At 43.9% G+C, this 17,906-nt stretch overlaps 1 protein-coding gene across 5 annotated transcripts in view; it reads right to left on the bottom strand.

The window, feature by feature from the left end:
- Mcm3ap (minichromosome maintenance complex component 3 associated protein) overlaps positions 1 to 17,906 on the bottom strand; it is a 53,927-nt gene that overhangs the window by 5,870 nt on the left and 30,151 nt on the right. For all 5 annotated transcript variants that reach the window (XM_010636364.3, XM_010636363.3, XM_010636362.3 and 2 more), the window contains exons 19-27: positions 17,142 to 17,210; positions 16,928 to 17,062; positions 15,352 to 15,505; positions 6,428 to 6,686; positions 6,096 to 6,193; positions 4,916 to 5,306; positions 3,342 to 3,599; positions 2,783 to 2,912; positions 232 to 438 (exon numbers count right to left, since the gene is read on the bottom strand). In XM_010636364.3, coding sequence (XP_010634666.1) covers positions 232 to 438; positions 2,783 to 2,912; positions 3,342 to 3,599; positions 4,916 to 5,306; positions 6,096 to 6,193; positions 6,428 to 6,686; positions 15,352 to 15,505; positions 16,928 to 17,062; positions 17,142 to 17,210 — 1,701 coding nt within the window. The remainder of the gene's footprint in view (positions 1 to 231; positions 439 to 2,782; positions 2,913 to 3,341; positions 3,600 to 4,915; positions 5,307 to 6,095; positions 6,194 to 6,427; positions 6,687 to 15,351; positions 15,506 to 16,927; positions 17,063 to 17,141; positions 17,211 to 17,906) is intronic.

Raw genomic sequence — 17,906 nt, 5'->3', positions numbered from 1 at the left:
AGGGTCTCACTATTCAGTTGAGACTGACCTAGAACTCCTTATGTAGCCTAGGCTAGTCTTGAACACACAGCAGTCCTCCTGCCTCAGCCTCCCGAGTGCTGGGATTACAGGCATGCGCCACCACACCCGGCTTACCTTGGCTGTCTTGACTCAACTAGGCAACAGCCAGTCTTCCTCTCTTTGCATAAAGTGGCCTCAATGACACACATGAACTCAAAGGGAGAGTCTCACCTCTTGTTGTCCTCCTTCTCCTGCAGCAGGCTGCTGGACAGACACTCTGCCAGGAGCTCCTCAGCAGAAGCTCCTTGCACAAGATCCTCTGCACTGAGACTTCGCCCCAGTTGGCAGCACTCTGCATTTCTCTTCCCTTTGTGATGCAAGTGAAGCAATGGGGTGGGAAAATTGCTTGCAGAAGGGTGAAAAGTCTTTATCCCCAAACTGTAAGTACATGTTTTTAAATGCTTTTGGTCAGTAAAGAGGAAGAAAGGATCCCTACACCATCATGTGAGGCACAGGCACAGAGCCACACACAAACTCACCTTGGGAACACACACACCTGAGACCCACACCCTCCTGGAATCTCATGCTCGGGTTAGTCCTGCCTGCAGCAGAGGACAGGCAGCCCTACTCTGCATGGTAACCCTCACACACAGCAGCAGAAGAAGACACCGTCTACTGCTCTGAGAAGCTTCCACTATTCTGCGACAGCTGGGCTCTCAAGCTTCTCTATTCCGTGTCTTGCTACCCATTCCAATGTTATAAAACAGGTTGGTGGTTTTTCACTAATATTACCAACATACTTGTTCTTTACATTTAGCTCTTGAATACTGGAAGTAAAGATAACAGTAATAGTAATAATAATAATAATAATACTAGGGCTGGGAATTTGACTCAGTAGTTCCACCACCTGTCTCGTAAGCACAGGGCCCGAGTTTGATCCCTGGTACCAAAAAAGAGTAACAATAGTGGGAGAGAAGTCCTACCATTCTAATGTCTACCCTTTCCCAACTAATTTCACTGTCAACATGACACTCATCACATATGGGTCTATTTCAAGGGCTTTCTATTCTGATCCATTTGTCTACTCCAGCATCAACACATGGTTTTAGGTACTGTGTAGCATATGTTTATGATATCAGGCCAAGTGAGTAGATCCTCCTTACTCTATTCATACTGAAAACTTTCTCAGCAGTTGCTACACATTTTCTTATCCTGATGAATTTTAGAATTAATTTATCAATACCAAGGAAAAATTCTATTGACTTCTTGAGTAGAAATGCCCTGACTTTATGATTTGAGAACTGATCTCCTAACAGTACCATATCCTCCAATGACAAAGCTAGCCTGTACTTCATTTACCAGGTTTCTTTAGTGCACAGGGTCCTGAGCACTCCACTGGACAAGGGGTTCAGGCCTCTCCTGCCCATTCATGCCTATGGGTTATAGAACTACAGTGGTACCTTAGTTCACAAAAAACCACATTCATATTTGTGTGGGAAAGATGGCTGTGGTGAGGTTTGTTATCAGATGCAGAATTCAGCAACAAAAACAAAATTTTGCCAAACTGTTCACAAAACATTTGTGACCTGAGGTACCTCTGTATTTCAAGAATATATATGTTATAGGTCACCTATTTGGTCACCTTGCTGACTCTTGGACAGTCCTATAGCTAGACTGTTGATAATTGTGGACATAAATGTTCTGCTTTTAATATGTGCCCTTCTCTTTCAAGTCTTTGCAGTGGTCAGGACTTCCACAACAAAAGGGACATCCTGAGCCAGGGTTTTAGCTCAGTGGTGCCACCACCTGCCTCCCAAGCCTAAGGTCCCAAGTTTGATCCCCAGTACCAAAAAAAAAAAAAAAAAAAAAAAAAAAAAAAAGAAAAGAAAAATGGGGGACATCCTAAGTTGGTATCTAAGCATTGTTTCTATTGTCTTTTTTTTTGGAGGGGTATCAGGGATTGAACTCGGGTCCTTGTGCTTGCAAGGCAGGCCACCAAACTGCTGAGCTAAATCCCCAGCCCTTCTATTGTCTTAACAAGAAGCATGTTGCCAGGTGTGGTGGCGCACAACAGTAACCCCAGCACTCATGAGTCTGAGGCAGGAGGATCACTGTGAGTTTGAGGTCAGCCTGGGCTACACAATGAGTTCAAGGCCAGCCTGAACTACAAAGTAAGACCCTGTCTCAAAACAAAACAAAAAAAACAAGAAGCATGTTTTGGTGGTCATTTTCTGGTCATTGTATGGTAGTAGGTAAATAGCTCTTATCAAGTTAAGGAACTTTCTTTTTAATAAAAAAATTTAAAATTCTCACAATCAAATAATAAGGAAAGGAACTTTTTACCCAAATACAACAATAAATTTTATCAAGATTGAATATAAATTTTAAGAAATGTATTTCAAAGATACCAAAATGTTTTGCTACTGTAGTAACAAATTACACTAATAGATTTCCACTGTTAATAATTATTTATCCTAGTATGAAACTTATGTGGTAATTAAGACTATGTGTGCAAACACTTCATTGGGTACTGTTTTCTTCTAAGTGAGATACAATACCAGCTTTCTTGTCTATTTGACTTTGAGGGTCAGGTCCATCTGATAAATGAAGTAAGAAGCCTGTAAGTCTGTCCTAGAATAGTTTGTGAGATGACAAGGAAATGATCACAGGGTCACCCCACAGCAGGGCTGGATCGGGTGTTATTGAATGTTAACTTCCCTTTTGAATGGGAGCAATACAGTTTAAAACAGCAACAGAAATACATACTAAACATAGACCTTACCATCCTGGATTCAGTTGTAACTCCTTCTGTGTCTGCACTCTGGCTCGTTCCCATGACAAAGGAACATCATATTTCTTCAAGTGTTTTTTAAAAAAATACACACGTATCTGACCATCTTCACTCTGTGCACCTGAGAAAATAAAACAAAAACAGATAAAAATATCAAGAGCAACAGTTGAACACTTGACATCTGCTCAAACTCACTAATTTAAGGACAGCGTTCTCACTGATGTGACTTCCATGCTCAAGGGTCACTCAAGGTCCAGACAGGCTTATACCCACACCGGAAGGGCCAGGAATGACTCTCAGCCACAGATCCCTCTCAGAGTAGGCGTAGGAAGCCTGTGTCAACAAGGGCAGCCCAGGCCCTCAAGGAAACTTCTTAGCTCTTCCCAATGTTTCTAAGTCACCTAGAAGTCACTGACTTTAGAGAGAAATCCAAAAGAAGGTGGATGGAAACCCAAGGGAAAACAAACAATATCTAGTAAACATTCTTTGCCAAACCTGGACCAGGAAAATCTCAGAAGGACCTGGCCCCACAGCACCAAGCTCCAGCTACCTGATGTGAGAGGAAGCCTGGGAGGAGTCCAGTCCCTCAGCTTGTGGTTGATGCACAAAGCAATGATGTCATCCCATGGAATGTCAGTGACTGAGGGCCCTGCCCCCTGGCCCAGGAAGGAGCTCTTGCTCTTCCACCTGCAGTACGTTCTGTGGAGCAGGTTCTCCACCTGGGACTGTAAGATGGGCTGTGTCTGGCATGAGCTGGGGATCTGGGAGGTATACTGGACAACCATGGAGCACATAGGGAGCCAGGGCGCTGAAAAGAAAGCACCTTATTAGTTACAGGTTTGACTAAAGTACAGGTAAGAAAGTAAACAGAGATGTTCTTAGTGCTCTATATTTCCTCCAGAGAGGGCAACCATGTGGTTGGGAAGTCTGCTTCCATATGCACACACAACAGAACCACAGATGCTGAGGGAAAGGATGGCTTACTCTGAGGCCCAGGAGCACAAACCACCACCCTGGACAGGGCCCACAGCCAGGGCCACCCCAACAGCCATGACAGCACAGGCCTATGGCTGCCCAGGGATTGTATCTAACAAGAAGTCAGGAGCGCCTAGTATAGGTTGTCTTGGCTTCCTGTTATGGTCTGAGTGTAGATGTCCCCGCAAAGCCTCATGTGGTCATACATGGGGCTGGATCTAGAGTGTATAACGCTGGAATTGATTCATGGTGGAATGGTAGGTTCAAGGGCACTAAGATTAAGGGTGTGAGTGCTACCCACCCTTGATCTGGACAAACGGGCAGAAAGACACTGTTAAGATCCCTTGCTTGTTGCTTTGTCCACCATGAGCCATTGCCCTTCTGCCATGTGCCACCCTGCCTTGGAGCCAATTGATTCTGAATTGAAATCTCTACAAACTATGAGCGAAATAAACCTTTCCTCCCTTAGCCTGTGTATGTTGGATATTTTGTCTCAGTAGCAAGAAAAGTAACTAAGACACTTCCCCACAGGGACCCTCACCTAGCTGAGGGTTTGTGCCAGATCATTCATTTCCCTTCAGGTCCCTTCAGTAATGAGCATCAGTGAGACCTACCAAAGACTACACCCCACAATTCAGAAGAGTGTCTGAGGCCCGAAGGGAGTATGTGTGCTGTCAAGTAAGCAGCAGATGGTTCACGGCCCTCAGAGCAGTGTTTCCATGGGAAGAGCAGCCCTTGCTGTAGTAGGTTCAAGCCAACCTGTTGCCCTATAGAATCTGTGTCACAACATCCTGCAGGCCTGGCCCTGGCACAGCCCGGCTTCACAGGAATACTGTATAACACAGAACTGAGGGAGTAGGACCACCAGATCAGGGGTGGAGCTGCATGGGCCCATTTTCTTTGCCCCAGCCTATCTGTTATCTAGACCTTTGGGGTAGACAAGACTGGCCTGGGGCTGAGACCAACAGCCCCATTCCTTAAACCCCATCTCCTTCCAACCGAAGGCAGCTACAGGCAGGCTCATGCTCAACGTAGACTGGGCTTCACAATGGAGCATGCTACCTGCCAGACTGTCACTACAGAGAGAAGGAAGAAACTAGAAGTCAAGGTCCAGCCAGCCCTCCCTCCTCCCTCAGCACATGCACATACCCCCAGGGGGTGGAAGGTCCATCTGTGGAAGCTGGAACCCAAGCACAGCCTGCCTCAGCCAAGCCAGGTGTTCTGGAGAGTTCCAATGCAGGTGAGGAAGCAGCTGATTGCCCCCAGTTTCAGCAAACTCAGTCACAGGCCAGGACAGATCACACAGCTGCTCAGACGACACCACAGAGGCCAAGAACTGCAGCACACTGTTGAAGAGCTCAACAATGGTGCTGGGCTCCTGCGAGGCCAGGCCACCCAGATGCCTCTCTCTTCTGTCATGGTAAAATCGGCCACTAAACTCTCGGTCAACTCCATCCTCGATGTACTGAGTAAGGGTCTGGCAACAAAGGTCAAGGGCATGGGGGCAGCGAGAGACAAGCCACTGAACAGCCCAGGAAACCTGAGAAGCAAAGACAGAGAAACATAGTTAAATAATTTCCACTTGTTTTCAAAAGCACTTTCCCAAAGGGGCTTTAGTGCTCTTCCTAAGGCTGCCCAGAGCAGGTGCCCCTAGAGCACCAGGTTCTCAGCCACAGTAGGAAAAGCAGCACACAGCTTCCTGGTGGTTGAATTTCACTTTCTCTGCCTCTAGAGGTGTGCTGGGAGATGCACCTGCAGGGCTCCCTGGAAAGGCCCATGGCTTCTATCCTGGCACATCCTCCTCTTTACAACATAGAAATGGAAGCTATATCTTCACATGCTTAGAGGTAATGGCTTTACTTCATACCAGGATGCCATCACATCCTATTTTTTTCTTCCTACACTTACTTTCATTTTAATCCCTGGTACCAGTTTTCCTAAATGTGATTGTCAACAAAGACTTCCTTTTAAAGGAAATTTCATTAATACTCTTTGTTCACATACATATTCCACTGACAATTACCCTAAAAAAATGTGTATCTGATATTCAGATATAAGGCATAAATGTTCATTTTAATTTCATTTCAAAAATTTTAAAGTACATAAAAATTGAATTTGTTGCAGACAACAGAACTATGGACAAATTGTATCCTTTGATTCCTGCTTAATGCAGATAGCAGAACCAAAATATCTTGATGGACCTTTATTCTAATTTTTTTTGGGGGGTACTGAGGATCAAACTCGGGACCTTGTGATTGCGAGGCAGGCGGCATCACCACTGAGTTATATCCCCAGCCCCTTGATGGACCTTTAAAAGTGATGAAACTACCTTTTTTGTGCCTTGTAAATCATTAATAGAATCAGGGATTTCAATAACAGTGTAATCTGAAATCAATTTCGCTGAAACCAAGTCCTGCAGCATCAAACCTGTAAGGTAAACAGACAGAGGTCAAGGCTGGGATTTAGCTCAGTGGTTCCACCGCCTGCCTCGCAAGCCTAAGGACCCGCGTTCAATCCTTGGTACAAAAAAACAAAAAACAAAAAAAACAACAACAAAAAAACAGAGGTCACATGTCTGCCCTCTCGTGCACACACAACACCTCTCAGCACTCATCCCACCCACCCTGCAGCAGGTTCATAAACAAGGCTTCCTTCACAAACCATCTTCCACTTCCTTCCTGATGGTTTCCTCTCTGGAAGTGGGCATAAGAACCACCAGTGGAAGCGATGGGTGGAAGGGCTTGGCCTGCAGGAACTGCTTGAGCTGTAGCAAGGCTGACAGCCAGTACATGTCCTCCTCTGCTGCATCCTCAGTCTTCACTCTGGGCGGAAGCAGCAGCATGAGCCCACTGGCTCCCAAAAGGTCCTTCTTTGTTGCCACAGCATCAAGGGCAGCATCACTGAGAGTGCCATGGACCACCTGCAACAACACCCAAAACATGAGGATGGATGATCTAGAAGACAAGGCAGTAGTGAATGGTCTTCCCCAGAGCAAATGCAGCTACGTCTCCACACACTAAATGTTCACAGTACTCCAGAAGGCTTCAAGACACTGCTGGGGCAACACTTCTTGTGTGAGCCACAAATTAGTGAGATAAACACCCAAGTCAACAGATAATTTAGTCTCCAACCAGAACTGTTTGACCATATTTCTATAATCTTAATGAATCTTGGGGCTGGAAAGGTCCACTGTAGCCTCAAGTGCTGCTATGAAATGGTACATGGCCCAGCGGGGCAGGAACTCCCATAGAAGGAACCTCAGAGCCAGGGACAGGGATATGGATGCACACATGGATGAAAGGAGGCTGTGCCTAGTCAAGGCAGTACTATTGCAGCCCAGAGGCCTGGCTGCTGCAAAGTCCCAGCCTCCGCATGACTTCTGAGGTAGGATGGCCTTTGAGGAGCTTCCTCATGATGTTATGTGTGACCAAGATACACGAGGCTTCAGGGGCCAAGGAAGTATGCAAAGAATGCAGCATGTGATATTGCTGCCACCACACCAAGGCATATAGGCAGAAGTATCTCAGTCACCACCTGTCCAAGTACTTCATGGTGCCACAGGCATAAAGCAAAGCAGCAATGACAATGCCAAGCCACAGCCTGAGAGGAAGGTAAAAAGCAAGGCAAAGGAGGAGGAGTCTGAGGAAGACAGCAAGCTGGAAGAGAAGAGCAACACGGAGGAAGAGAGCAAAGATCAGCGGAAATGGAAGATAAGCAAGAAAGTGAGGCAGAGGAAGACAATCAAGGAAGAGAGTCTCGTGTCGAGGTGCCTTGCTCATGAAGAAAAGGAGTTTCTGACATTTAGTAACATTGTCTCCAGCCTGAGCCCTTTTCCTCCTCGTGGATTTGCCGATTCTGGAGAGTTCAGCTTTTCTTTCTAGGGACCCAGTCTCCTTTTTTGAAGAAAAGATAAAAGAAGAAAGGATGGTGGCTGACTGCCTGACAAACTGCAATCAGGACTCAGTGACCTTTGAGGATGTGGCCTTGTAGGTTTTACTGGATCAAAGTCACAGAGACCTTTACAGAGAGGTGATGTTGGAGAACACCTGGCCTCCATGGGTTTCACTATGTAGTCCACTCTGGCCTTGAACTCACTGTGTAGCCCAGGGTGGCCTCAAACTTGTGCTCATCTTCCTGCATCAGCCTCCTACATGCTGAGATTGCAGGGTGTGAGCTCATCAAACCCAGTCTGATCTCCTGGTTGGAGCATAAAGAGGACTGGAGGACAGAGCAGAGAGGAGATCCCCAAGGATGGGAAATGCAATTTAGCACCAAGAAAGCAGCATTTCTGCAGGATTTTTTGAGGGAACAAACTTCAAATGGGATACAAACAGCAGAAAGCCAAAGTTCAGGAACACTCTATGACTATACATAGTGTGGAGAAATCTTCAGTGAACACTCATATTTCAAGATACACATGAAAACTCAAAATATATGAAATGCAGGAAATTTTACTCCGATGGTCTTGCTGTGCCTGTTCAAATGCACACCATAAAATACTATGCATATAAGACTTGTGGAAAAGCCTTTGGGTATTCTTCAAACCTTAATTGGCACATGCAAAACCATAATGGAGAGAAACCCTACGAATGTAAGGAACATAGAAAACCCCTCACAACTTATTCGAGGCTAATGGAACATTTCAGAACTCATACTAGAGAGAAACCTTATAAATGTAAGGATTGTGGAAAAGCTTTCATTAAGTGCTCAGGCCTTATTCCAAATGTACCAATGCGTTCAAGACCAGCCTGGGCTACATAGTGAGTTCCAAGTCAGTCTCAACTACACAGTGAGACCCTGTCTCAAAAAACCCCCCCAAAAAAAAACAAAAACAAAAACAAAAAACAAATGTACCAACACATGCTTCCAAGAAACCCTGAGTGTAAACAATGTGAGAAAGCCTTCGCTTCATCCCTACACCTTTCTCAACGTGTAAGAACCCACAGTGGAGAAAGATCCTACATATGTAAAGAATATGGGAGAGCTTTTCTTTCTTCCTCCTACCTGCAAAATCATGTTAAGAACTCACAGTGTAGAGAGACCCTATACATGTGGGGAATGTGGGAAACAGACATGTAAAAACTCATCATGGAGAGAGACCCTTCACATGTAAGGAATGTGGGAGAGCCTTCCTTACTTCCTCACACCTCTATAACCATGTGAGAAAACCTCACAGTGGAGAAAGCTGTACATATGTGGAGAATGTGGGAATGTCTTCCATGCATCGTCATGTAATAACTCACAGCAGAGAGAGACCCTATATATGTAAGGAATACGGGAAGCCTTCAACGTCTCATATCTGCATAAGCATCTCACCATTTACATTGGAGAGAAACCCTGTGAATGTCAGGAATGTGGGAAGGCCTATTATAGGTGTAATCTGCTCAATGAACACACTTAAAAACTCACACAGTGAAAAGGTCATTTGATTGTCATGTATTTTGAAAATCCTTTCAGTATTTCTCATACCTTACTAAGCACGTTCATAATCACACTGGAATAAAAAGCCCTATAAATAAGCACTGTAGGAAAGCCTTTACCACCTCCTCCAGCCAAACTGAGTATGTCAGCAGTCATAATGGGGAGAGGCCCTATGAATGTAGGGAATATGGGAAAACCTTCACTTCATTCTCAAACCCAATTCATCATGTAAAAAGTCACACCTCAAGGAAGACCTGTAAGTGTGAGGAACGTGGGAAAGCCTATAGCATTATTTGCCTACTCGGTGACCATTTAGTGACCCACACAGAACAAAAACACCCTGACTTGGAGGAATGCCAAAAATCCTTTAGGAATTCCTCACATCTTAATCATCACAGTGGAATTTACACCAGTGAGTAACTTTATTCATGTAAAGAATGAGGGGTAGCCCTCAGTTCCTCCAATTTAATTTGAAGACATTCAAGAACCTATACTCAAAATGCCCCATGAATTGAAAGATGGAAATATCAAAGCCTTCACTGTTTCCTGGAAAGTTATTAAATATGAGACTTCACACTGGAGGAAGACACTGATGTAAAATATGTGGAAAAGTTGTAGTTCTGCTAAGCTTCAATTGTGCTGCACTTGTGGTCTCACAGTGGAGAAAACTTTTTGAAGGTAAGGAATGTTGGAAAGTCATTTTGTACATGCCATTAATCCTCAGCATTTAGTAAATGTTCTGACTCACACCCAAGAGAAAAGTGAATATATGGCATAAAGAATTTTATCCTCATGTTCTGAAATCTGGTATGCTGACAAAAATATGGCTATCCAGATGGTCCTGGTTTATTTTGAACATTTATGATTCTGTCCTGATCATTCCCAGAAGGATTCCTCTTTCTTTCTCTCCTTAGCAACACTACTTCATTCGAGTTGCTACAACTTCTGGGTAGCAGCCTGGCGAAAAGTGGGCCTTTGGGATACAAGTAATACTGTGTTAAGCACTATAGATTCTTTGGTTTGTCATGTTCTTAAATATAGTCTACCTACTGAGGCTCACAGCACCCAAGTCTGGGGTATAAAGTCAGTGTTGATTAAATATCCTTACTTTCCTTCACATCTGATTCTTCCAGATAAAAGGTGAAGGTGCAAGAAGAGATGAGTGGAAATGGGATGAATAGTTAGTTATATGAGTTGCCTCAGTTTCACGAACATGGCAGGAGAGCACTTGCATTTGAGAACCGGAAATCCTGTGACATCTGGCAGTGCAAGGAGTTGGGACAGGCCTCAGTGTTATTACTTCTATATACATTCTGCCTCTTGGCAAAGCAATTTTATATGCCTGAGTCAAGCAACAGCTGGGACTGGTAGTAAAATCTGGGTGTTTCCTTCCATGTACTGTGAAAACAGAAAAATGCCTGTAAACACAGCTGATCACTATGCTCTAATATGCTGGAAATGGTCTTGGCACCTCGTGAATGTGTGAGGAATGTGTGGCCTTTAGGTACAGACATTCCCAGCACAACCAGGTTTCAGCATCGGTGGTCCAAATTTCTATACTTCTGATGCTTGAGCAGCCTTGGGTGATGTACAGCCATCAGGGCTATAGCTACCTGACAGCTCTTTCTGTGGCTATTAATCCAGCCAGTGTAACCCAAAACAAGGCAAAGAATAAATCTTGAATGAGGATGTGGGGAATCAGAGGTGGAAGGAGAAACTAAGGCAGAAAGCAAATTTGACTCAAAAACAGAACTGTAAGCAACAAGTGACCAAGAGGAAGTGTCCAGACCATGGGCTCAATTTGAGCTCCTACTGCCAGGAAGATAGACAGCTCATCTTTCTGCTGTGATGCCACTGGGGCTCACCAGGGCCACCAGTTACTCATCCTAGATGAAGCCCTGACAGAACTAAGACGCAGACTCTGCCAGGCATAGTAGTCCAGGCCTGTAATCCCAGCAGTCAAGAAGCTGAGGTAGAAGGATCATCAGCCAACCTGGGCTACATAGTGAATTCAAAGCCACCTGGAACTACACAGCAAGACACTGTCTCAAAGAAAGAGAAAGAAAAACAAGAAGGAAGGAATGGAGGGAAGGAAGGAGGAAGGGAGAAAGGGTTTACAGTGATGACAACTGGGCTGAAGGAGAACAAGTCAGGACGTAGAGCACAAAGCAGGCCAGAATGAAAGATTTTCAGACTTATTCTGTGGATAGTGGAAGGGTACTTCAGACTGGAGTTTATACAGAATCATCTGTATAGTGCTCACTTCGGCAGCACATATACTAGAATAATTTGTATGAATTGGGGGGTATAACTGCTGGATTAAGAATGGCATATGGTGCCAGGTGTTGTGGGTCATGCAGTAGTTTCAGCTACTCAGGAGACTGAAGAGGATCACTGGAGCACATGAGTTTGAGACCAGCCTAGGCAACACAGCAAGACCACAAGACAGGCAAGCTAGGCCATTTTGAAGATGAAAAACAAAAACCGATACAAGTGAAAGATACACGGTAGATCTGAACTACTGTACAAATGTTACTTTCACTACATTTCTATATTCATTGTTATTTTGTAACAAGAGTTAAAGATCTTAGAGATGTTATTTCTAAAAATAATCTGGGCCGGGGATTTAGCTTAGTGTTTCTGCTGCCTGCCTTACGAGTGCAAGGTCCTGAGTTTGATCCCTGGTACCAAAATAAACAGATAAAAATAATTTAAGGGTACCATTTTTAATAAATACAAAATTCTATTTTAGCCACCAGAAAGAAGCTAGTGTTCATCAGATTTCACAGCATTAAGATAAAAATTCTGGTCAAATATATACAAGGTATGTTGAGGGTAGCTTCCTCTAGAGGAAAACCTAGGAGAGTCCTGTGGACCTGCCAGGGCTACTGCTGACACAGGGAGCTCGGCTTAATGACAATCTTGCTCTGGTCCATGAGAACCTGGCCAAGGAGTAAACCAGACAAGGGAAGATCCAAGGGGTAATCCAGAAGCAGGTATTTATCAAGCCATCTTGACAGGAAATATGAGACCTTAGACCACGCTGTACTCATCCAGGGCTCTTGATTAATTTTTATCTATATAGGAAAAGAACAGCTCTTGTTCTTTTCGTTTCAACGTCCCCAAAATTAAGAAAGTATGTGACTAAATAAGTTTCCAGAAAGACAGGAGAGCATTTTATAGCCATCATTTCCTTTAACCCTAACGTCAACTTTCGAACCATTTTACAGATGATATATTAAGATGCAAAGATATGCAGGGAGAATGGCCCATTGTCATTTAGTCAGTATAAAATAGAGCCAAACAGATTTAAGTTTGTTCTACTTCACTGCCTATGCTTTTCCCCTTCTTATGTGTTGTATGCTAGGGATCCCATTTGTATGTGTGGGAACAACTGGGAGAATTCAGTGTTCTTGCATATCTGAGACCTTTTGCAAGGTGGTCATTCTGTATCTTAATAAATAAAAACTTCAAGCAGCGTTAACTCAAGGGAGCAACAGCTTAACTCTCTCAAATTCCCCTCATATTGGACCCTCACATTTACTGTGTATACTGACTAGGTTTTGCTTTCAAAAACAAAGATCTGATTTTGTGGGAGGAAACAAACAAAAAAAGAACCTTAAACAAGTATAAAAACAAACCCATAATGACAGAGAAAGGGAAAGGCAAGCCAGCAAAAGACAAGGATCCTGGTACATTTCCAGACAGCACCAAGCACCTGTTAAGGTAGGGGAGGAAGCCATGTGGAAGTTGCAAGGGGCCCTGGCAATCCCCAGCCCTACCTTGAGAGCCTCAGCAGCTGCCCTAGGGAAGAGTGGGACAAGTCCATTTCAGATGAACTAAACAGTCCACCAAAGAGATCCCCAGATCGAGTACTTGAGAGTTCCTTCACGGAAAGGCTGCCTTGTCATTCAGCTACCATCACCCTTCCCCGAGCAGAGCTTCTGGCCAGCTTTTAAGCCCGCCCTCAGGGAGGGTCAGACAGCTTTGGCTAAGGTATTACAGGAGAGCCTCCAACACAAGAGACACCTAGAAACTAGAAGAAACAGATGATGCACAGAACATCCAGAAATTTAGGCCCAAGAAAACACTGTTGACCACTGAGTGGCAAAAGCACGGGAGGCTTTTCCCTTTTCTTTTCTTGTATTTTTACTTTTTTTTTTTTTTTACATGTATTACCTTCACATTCAGGAAATACAATAACTAGCATTAAAAGGGAAAAATGAGAGAAACAAAACCCCATAACTGGGACTGTGGTAGACTGCATGTACAAAACCAGGGAGAGCGGGGAAGAAGCAAAGAATGGAGGTTGGCAGAGGAGAAGGGAGGGGAGAAAGAACTGAAATTTGAAAAAGTTCTCAGGACAGAGGGACTGAGTATCACTCACAGTTGTGTCCGCGGCATGCTATGAAGGAGACTTATTAAGACGAGGAAAGGGCTGGGGATTTAGCTCAGTGGTTCTGGCACCTGCCTTGCAAGCACAAGGATCCAAGTTCAATCCTCCGTACCATAAATAAATGAATGAAGAGGAGAGGCCTGGGCCCTGCATGCCAGTAATGATGGGGAAAAAGCAGACGTATTACTGAGCCTTCCTCCAGGCATGGAACCAGCTCATCTTCAGAAGACTCTGATGTTATGCTGAGGATCACCGAGTTATGGAAGAAAGCGAGGTCAGATACCCTGCCCATGGGGCCCACGCAGCTGGCTAGAATGTCTGACACTGATACAAGATCTGCTTGAAATCAAAGCCTATGCTTTCTGCCCTGCACTGCTATCTTCCAAGTAAAGAAAAAAGAACACATCTGGTTTCTTCTTTGAACACTTATTCTAAAATCTAAAATTCCCTTATGCAGACTATAATCTAATGAGGAAACTTAGATTCTCATTAAATAAAACTTCCCAGGAAACCAATTAGGGTCAGTACCATATGAACACTTACAAAACCAAAAATTGGGTAGGAATGGTGACACACACTTGCAATCCCAGCACTTGGGAGGCTGAGGCAGGAGGACTGCTGCAAGTTGGATGCCAGTCTGGGCTACACAGTGAGTTCAAGAACAGCCTGAACTATATAGCAAGATCCTGTCTCAAAATTCAAAAATAAATAAATACTTTTTAAAAAAAGAAAAACAAAAGTTACAGTTAATAAAAAACAGAGGCCACCTTGAATGCAAAACAAGAACAACTAATGTAAGTGGGTTTAGTGGCACATGCCAGTAACCCCAGTACTCTGGAAGGTTGAGGCAGGGGAATTCAAGTTCAAGCCTAGCCTGGGCAACTTAGCAAAACTCTGTCTCAAAATAAAAATTTTAAAAGGGCTAGGGAAGTAGTTCAGTATGAAAGCCCTGGGTTCAATTCCCAGTGCAAAAAAAAAAAAAAAACTAAACTGAAATGACCGATACTGAACTTAGTCACTAGCTAAAATCCAGCACTTAGTAAATCATGTAACCATCATTCCATTTTTGTGAAATGTTCTGTCTTTCATCCCTCATGAATTACCAGTGTACCACTGAGGGGGTCAGGGCTTATGAATTACATGAACAACATCATAGGTGCACCTGTGTGTTTTTCAGGATAGATGAGTCTGCACAAAGTTCTCAGGTGTGCGTGACAGCCAAAGCTCACTGACTGCTAGAGTGTCTGGATCTAAAGTCTTCCCTGAGGGCCCCAGCTTGGCACTAGTGACAGGCGGTAGAACCTGGACGCCTAGTGGAAGGTCATTAGGACCCTGGGGCCATGCCCTCCCAGGGGACTGTGGGATCTCAGCTCCTTCCTCCTCTTCCTCACTCGCAGTCATGACCTCTGCAGTTTTGCTATGCCATAGTTTTCCACCAAGATGTGCTGCCTCATGATGGGCTCAAAAGAGTCAATCAACAGTGGGCTAAAACTTCCAAAACTGTGAGCCAAAATAAACCCTTCTCTTAATAAACTGATTATCTCAGGTATTTGTTAACAGTAACTGAAAGCTAACACACTGCTCTCCAGCCTGGAGCCTCACAAAAAACAGAGCAAGAAACAAGGAAGGATAGACATGATACTTCTGGGCCTCCATCTTTCAAAACCACTGTAGAGAAAAAGTAGCACTTACATAAATCCAGTACTGTCTGACAGTAACCGAAATAATGAAAACATGGAGGTAGATACATGAAGTAACTGTCACTCACCTTTATACACACACTGACAGAAACAGTCTTATCCTCTTTGCTGCTGAGTGCATTAAAAATTGTGAGTGTCTGAATATCACCAGCATTACTGCACGTGTCACCAACCAAGCCATCATCTCCCATGAACTTGACTTTTAGCCAATCTGCTAAAATTCTGTTGGTAAAAGAAAGTAACATTTAAAGAAAAGTCTAACTTTAAATTTGAAAAAGATTGCCAGGAAAAGAAGGACCACACACACATCTAATCTTATAGGAGGTTGAAGTGGAGTTAGTACTTCTACCAGTATTTATCTGGGTAAGAGGAGTAAATAATTAAGAAACCAAATTATTCTACAGTGATTTAAGATTTCTAAAGCACTAGAAGATTCCAAGCAATAGAAAATAACCCTGGAGTTTGAAATACTTTTACAGAATCACATTTCTTTATGCCTGGACTCTTAAGAATTCCTGAGTGACACATTGCCCAATAAACTCAGCAAATCAGAAATAGCCATTTTAGAAATACTTTTAAAACACCATAGCTTTATCATTCAGCTGTCCTATGACACAAACCTCATGACTTCCTCTTTTTCCTTAGTCTTCACATGTCCCAATAGTAACTGCTGGAAAGTAAAGTATTCAAAGAATTTGAAGCCTTCTTGCACTGCTGGTAGGATGCAGAGCAGTGCAGCCACTGGAGTCAGCCTAGCAGTTCCTCAACGACTCATGTACAACCTGGCAGTTCCATGTCTAAGTGTACCACCAAGAGAATTATAAACACGTGTCCACACAAGTGCTTAGACCTCTGTGCTCATGGCAGGCTTATTCAGAACAGCTGAAAAATGGAAATAATTTCAATGCCTGTCAAGCTGGAGTAAGGAAGCATGGAGATTTCTTCTGTTCTGGTTCAATTATTGTTCTAGACTTAAATTATGATGACTGTAAAACTCTGTGACTATAACTAAGAATTACTGAAACAACACTTACTGTGGGTAAACTTTATGGTATATGAGTAACACTTCCATAAAACTTTTTAAAAGAAAAGTAACATATTCTCAGTTGATACTATTTTAGCCTTTTGAGACAAGGTCTCACTATGTAGTGAAGATTGGCCTTGAATTTACTGTGTAGCCTAGGCTGGCCTTGAATTTGTGATCCTCCTGCCCCAGCCTCCCAGATACTAGGATTACAGGCATGCATCATCACACCCAGCTTTCTTTGCTTTAAAAGTATGATTTCTAGAAGCAATTTGGTTGCAGGAAATAATGTTGTATCATTTTCTTTTTTAAAATGAAAGTTTTGCCCTAATAATAAAATGGAATTATAGCAGACAAAATGAACTGACTTCCCCAAGAATGTAAAATGTAATGAGCTCTCACTGAAACACTTTAACATGACCATAAATGATAAGCCTCTCTTACAAGATTCTGGACTAATCAAATCTAAAATGTCAGCTTCAAATCTTGAAAATGATAAGCAAACCAGACTACAAATTTAAACATTAAAACACAAACATGCTTCAGGGTTGCCACGTGTGAGAGGAAAGCCCCGACCCAGGCCCACAGCCCCACCCAGCTCTGGAGGGAACCCCTCTGACCTGCCAGGACTCCCTGGCGACTGCTCCTCTTCATTAGGCAACACCAGTACCAGCTTCCAAAACTCACGCTCCTGCCTCACAGGGAGGTGCTTGGCCACAAGTGAAGGCAGGTCCAGAGGTGCCCATGCAGCATTGCTGAAAGCGACAAACCACCATGTTGAGCCCATGTATGTGCCCTGGCAGGAGCAGATACACAGGAAGGGAAGAGACAGACCTCAGCAGCTGCTGATGGAAATGCTGAACCTTCATCTGGTGAGCTGTCTTATTTCTGAGTCGCCTCAACCTACAAAAAAAGGAAGAATTGCACCATGCTAGCATGTGTCTAGCTCACACCCACAGATGAGGCTCAGTAGCATTTACTGATGTCTCTGAACAAAAAAATAATTGGACATTGTCTCCTGGCTGGGAGTTTTAAGAGACTGAGAAAATGTTTCCTGAAAACCAGGTCAGAAGACCCTTTCATTCCACAAATCCCACATAACTATCTACTGTGCCCTAGCCATAGGATATTCTTCAACATGGAGACAAAAACCCTGGCTTTTTAGAACATGCTCTCCTAGAGCGAACAGTGCTACACTAGCCTACAAGATGAGTCAGTAGCATGTGGCAGGGCAGATAGGAACATGACATGAGCTATTGTCTCACTCTGGTACTAGAGAAGGTAAAGCATGAAAACAGATCCGAAGGAAGCAGGACAGCCAAAATGACTATTTCTGGGGATGGCAGGGGCAGAGGGAATATCAGGAGGGGCAGTTTTGTCCAGGGATGTTGACGACAGGTGAGGTACCCCAACCAGGGTTATCAGAGGACCCCACTTGTGTGGGTGGAGGATTCTGGCTAGGTGCTGGCAGATGTGGAGAAAGCAGATTAGCCCTAAAAGGATTTGAAGATCAATTGCAGAAGGTGCCTGAGAAAACGATGGTCCAGGCTTGAGACCTAACAGGATGGTACCCTGTGAACAGGGAAGGGCAGGCTGAGG

This window comes from Fukomys damarensis, unplaced genomic scaffold (genome assembly GCF_012274545.1).
Source record: "Fukomys damarensis isolate Sample0158 unplaced genomic scaffold, DMR_v1.0_HiC HiC_scaffold_24, whole genome shotgun sequence".
NCBI lineage: Eukaryota > Metazoa > Chordata > Mammalia > Rodentia > Bathyergidae > Fukomys > Fukomys damarensis.
This window is presented reverse-complemented; position numbering and strand designations above follow the sequence as displayed.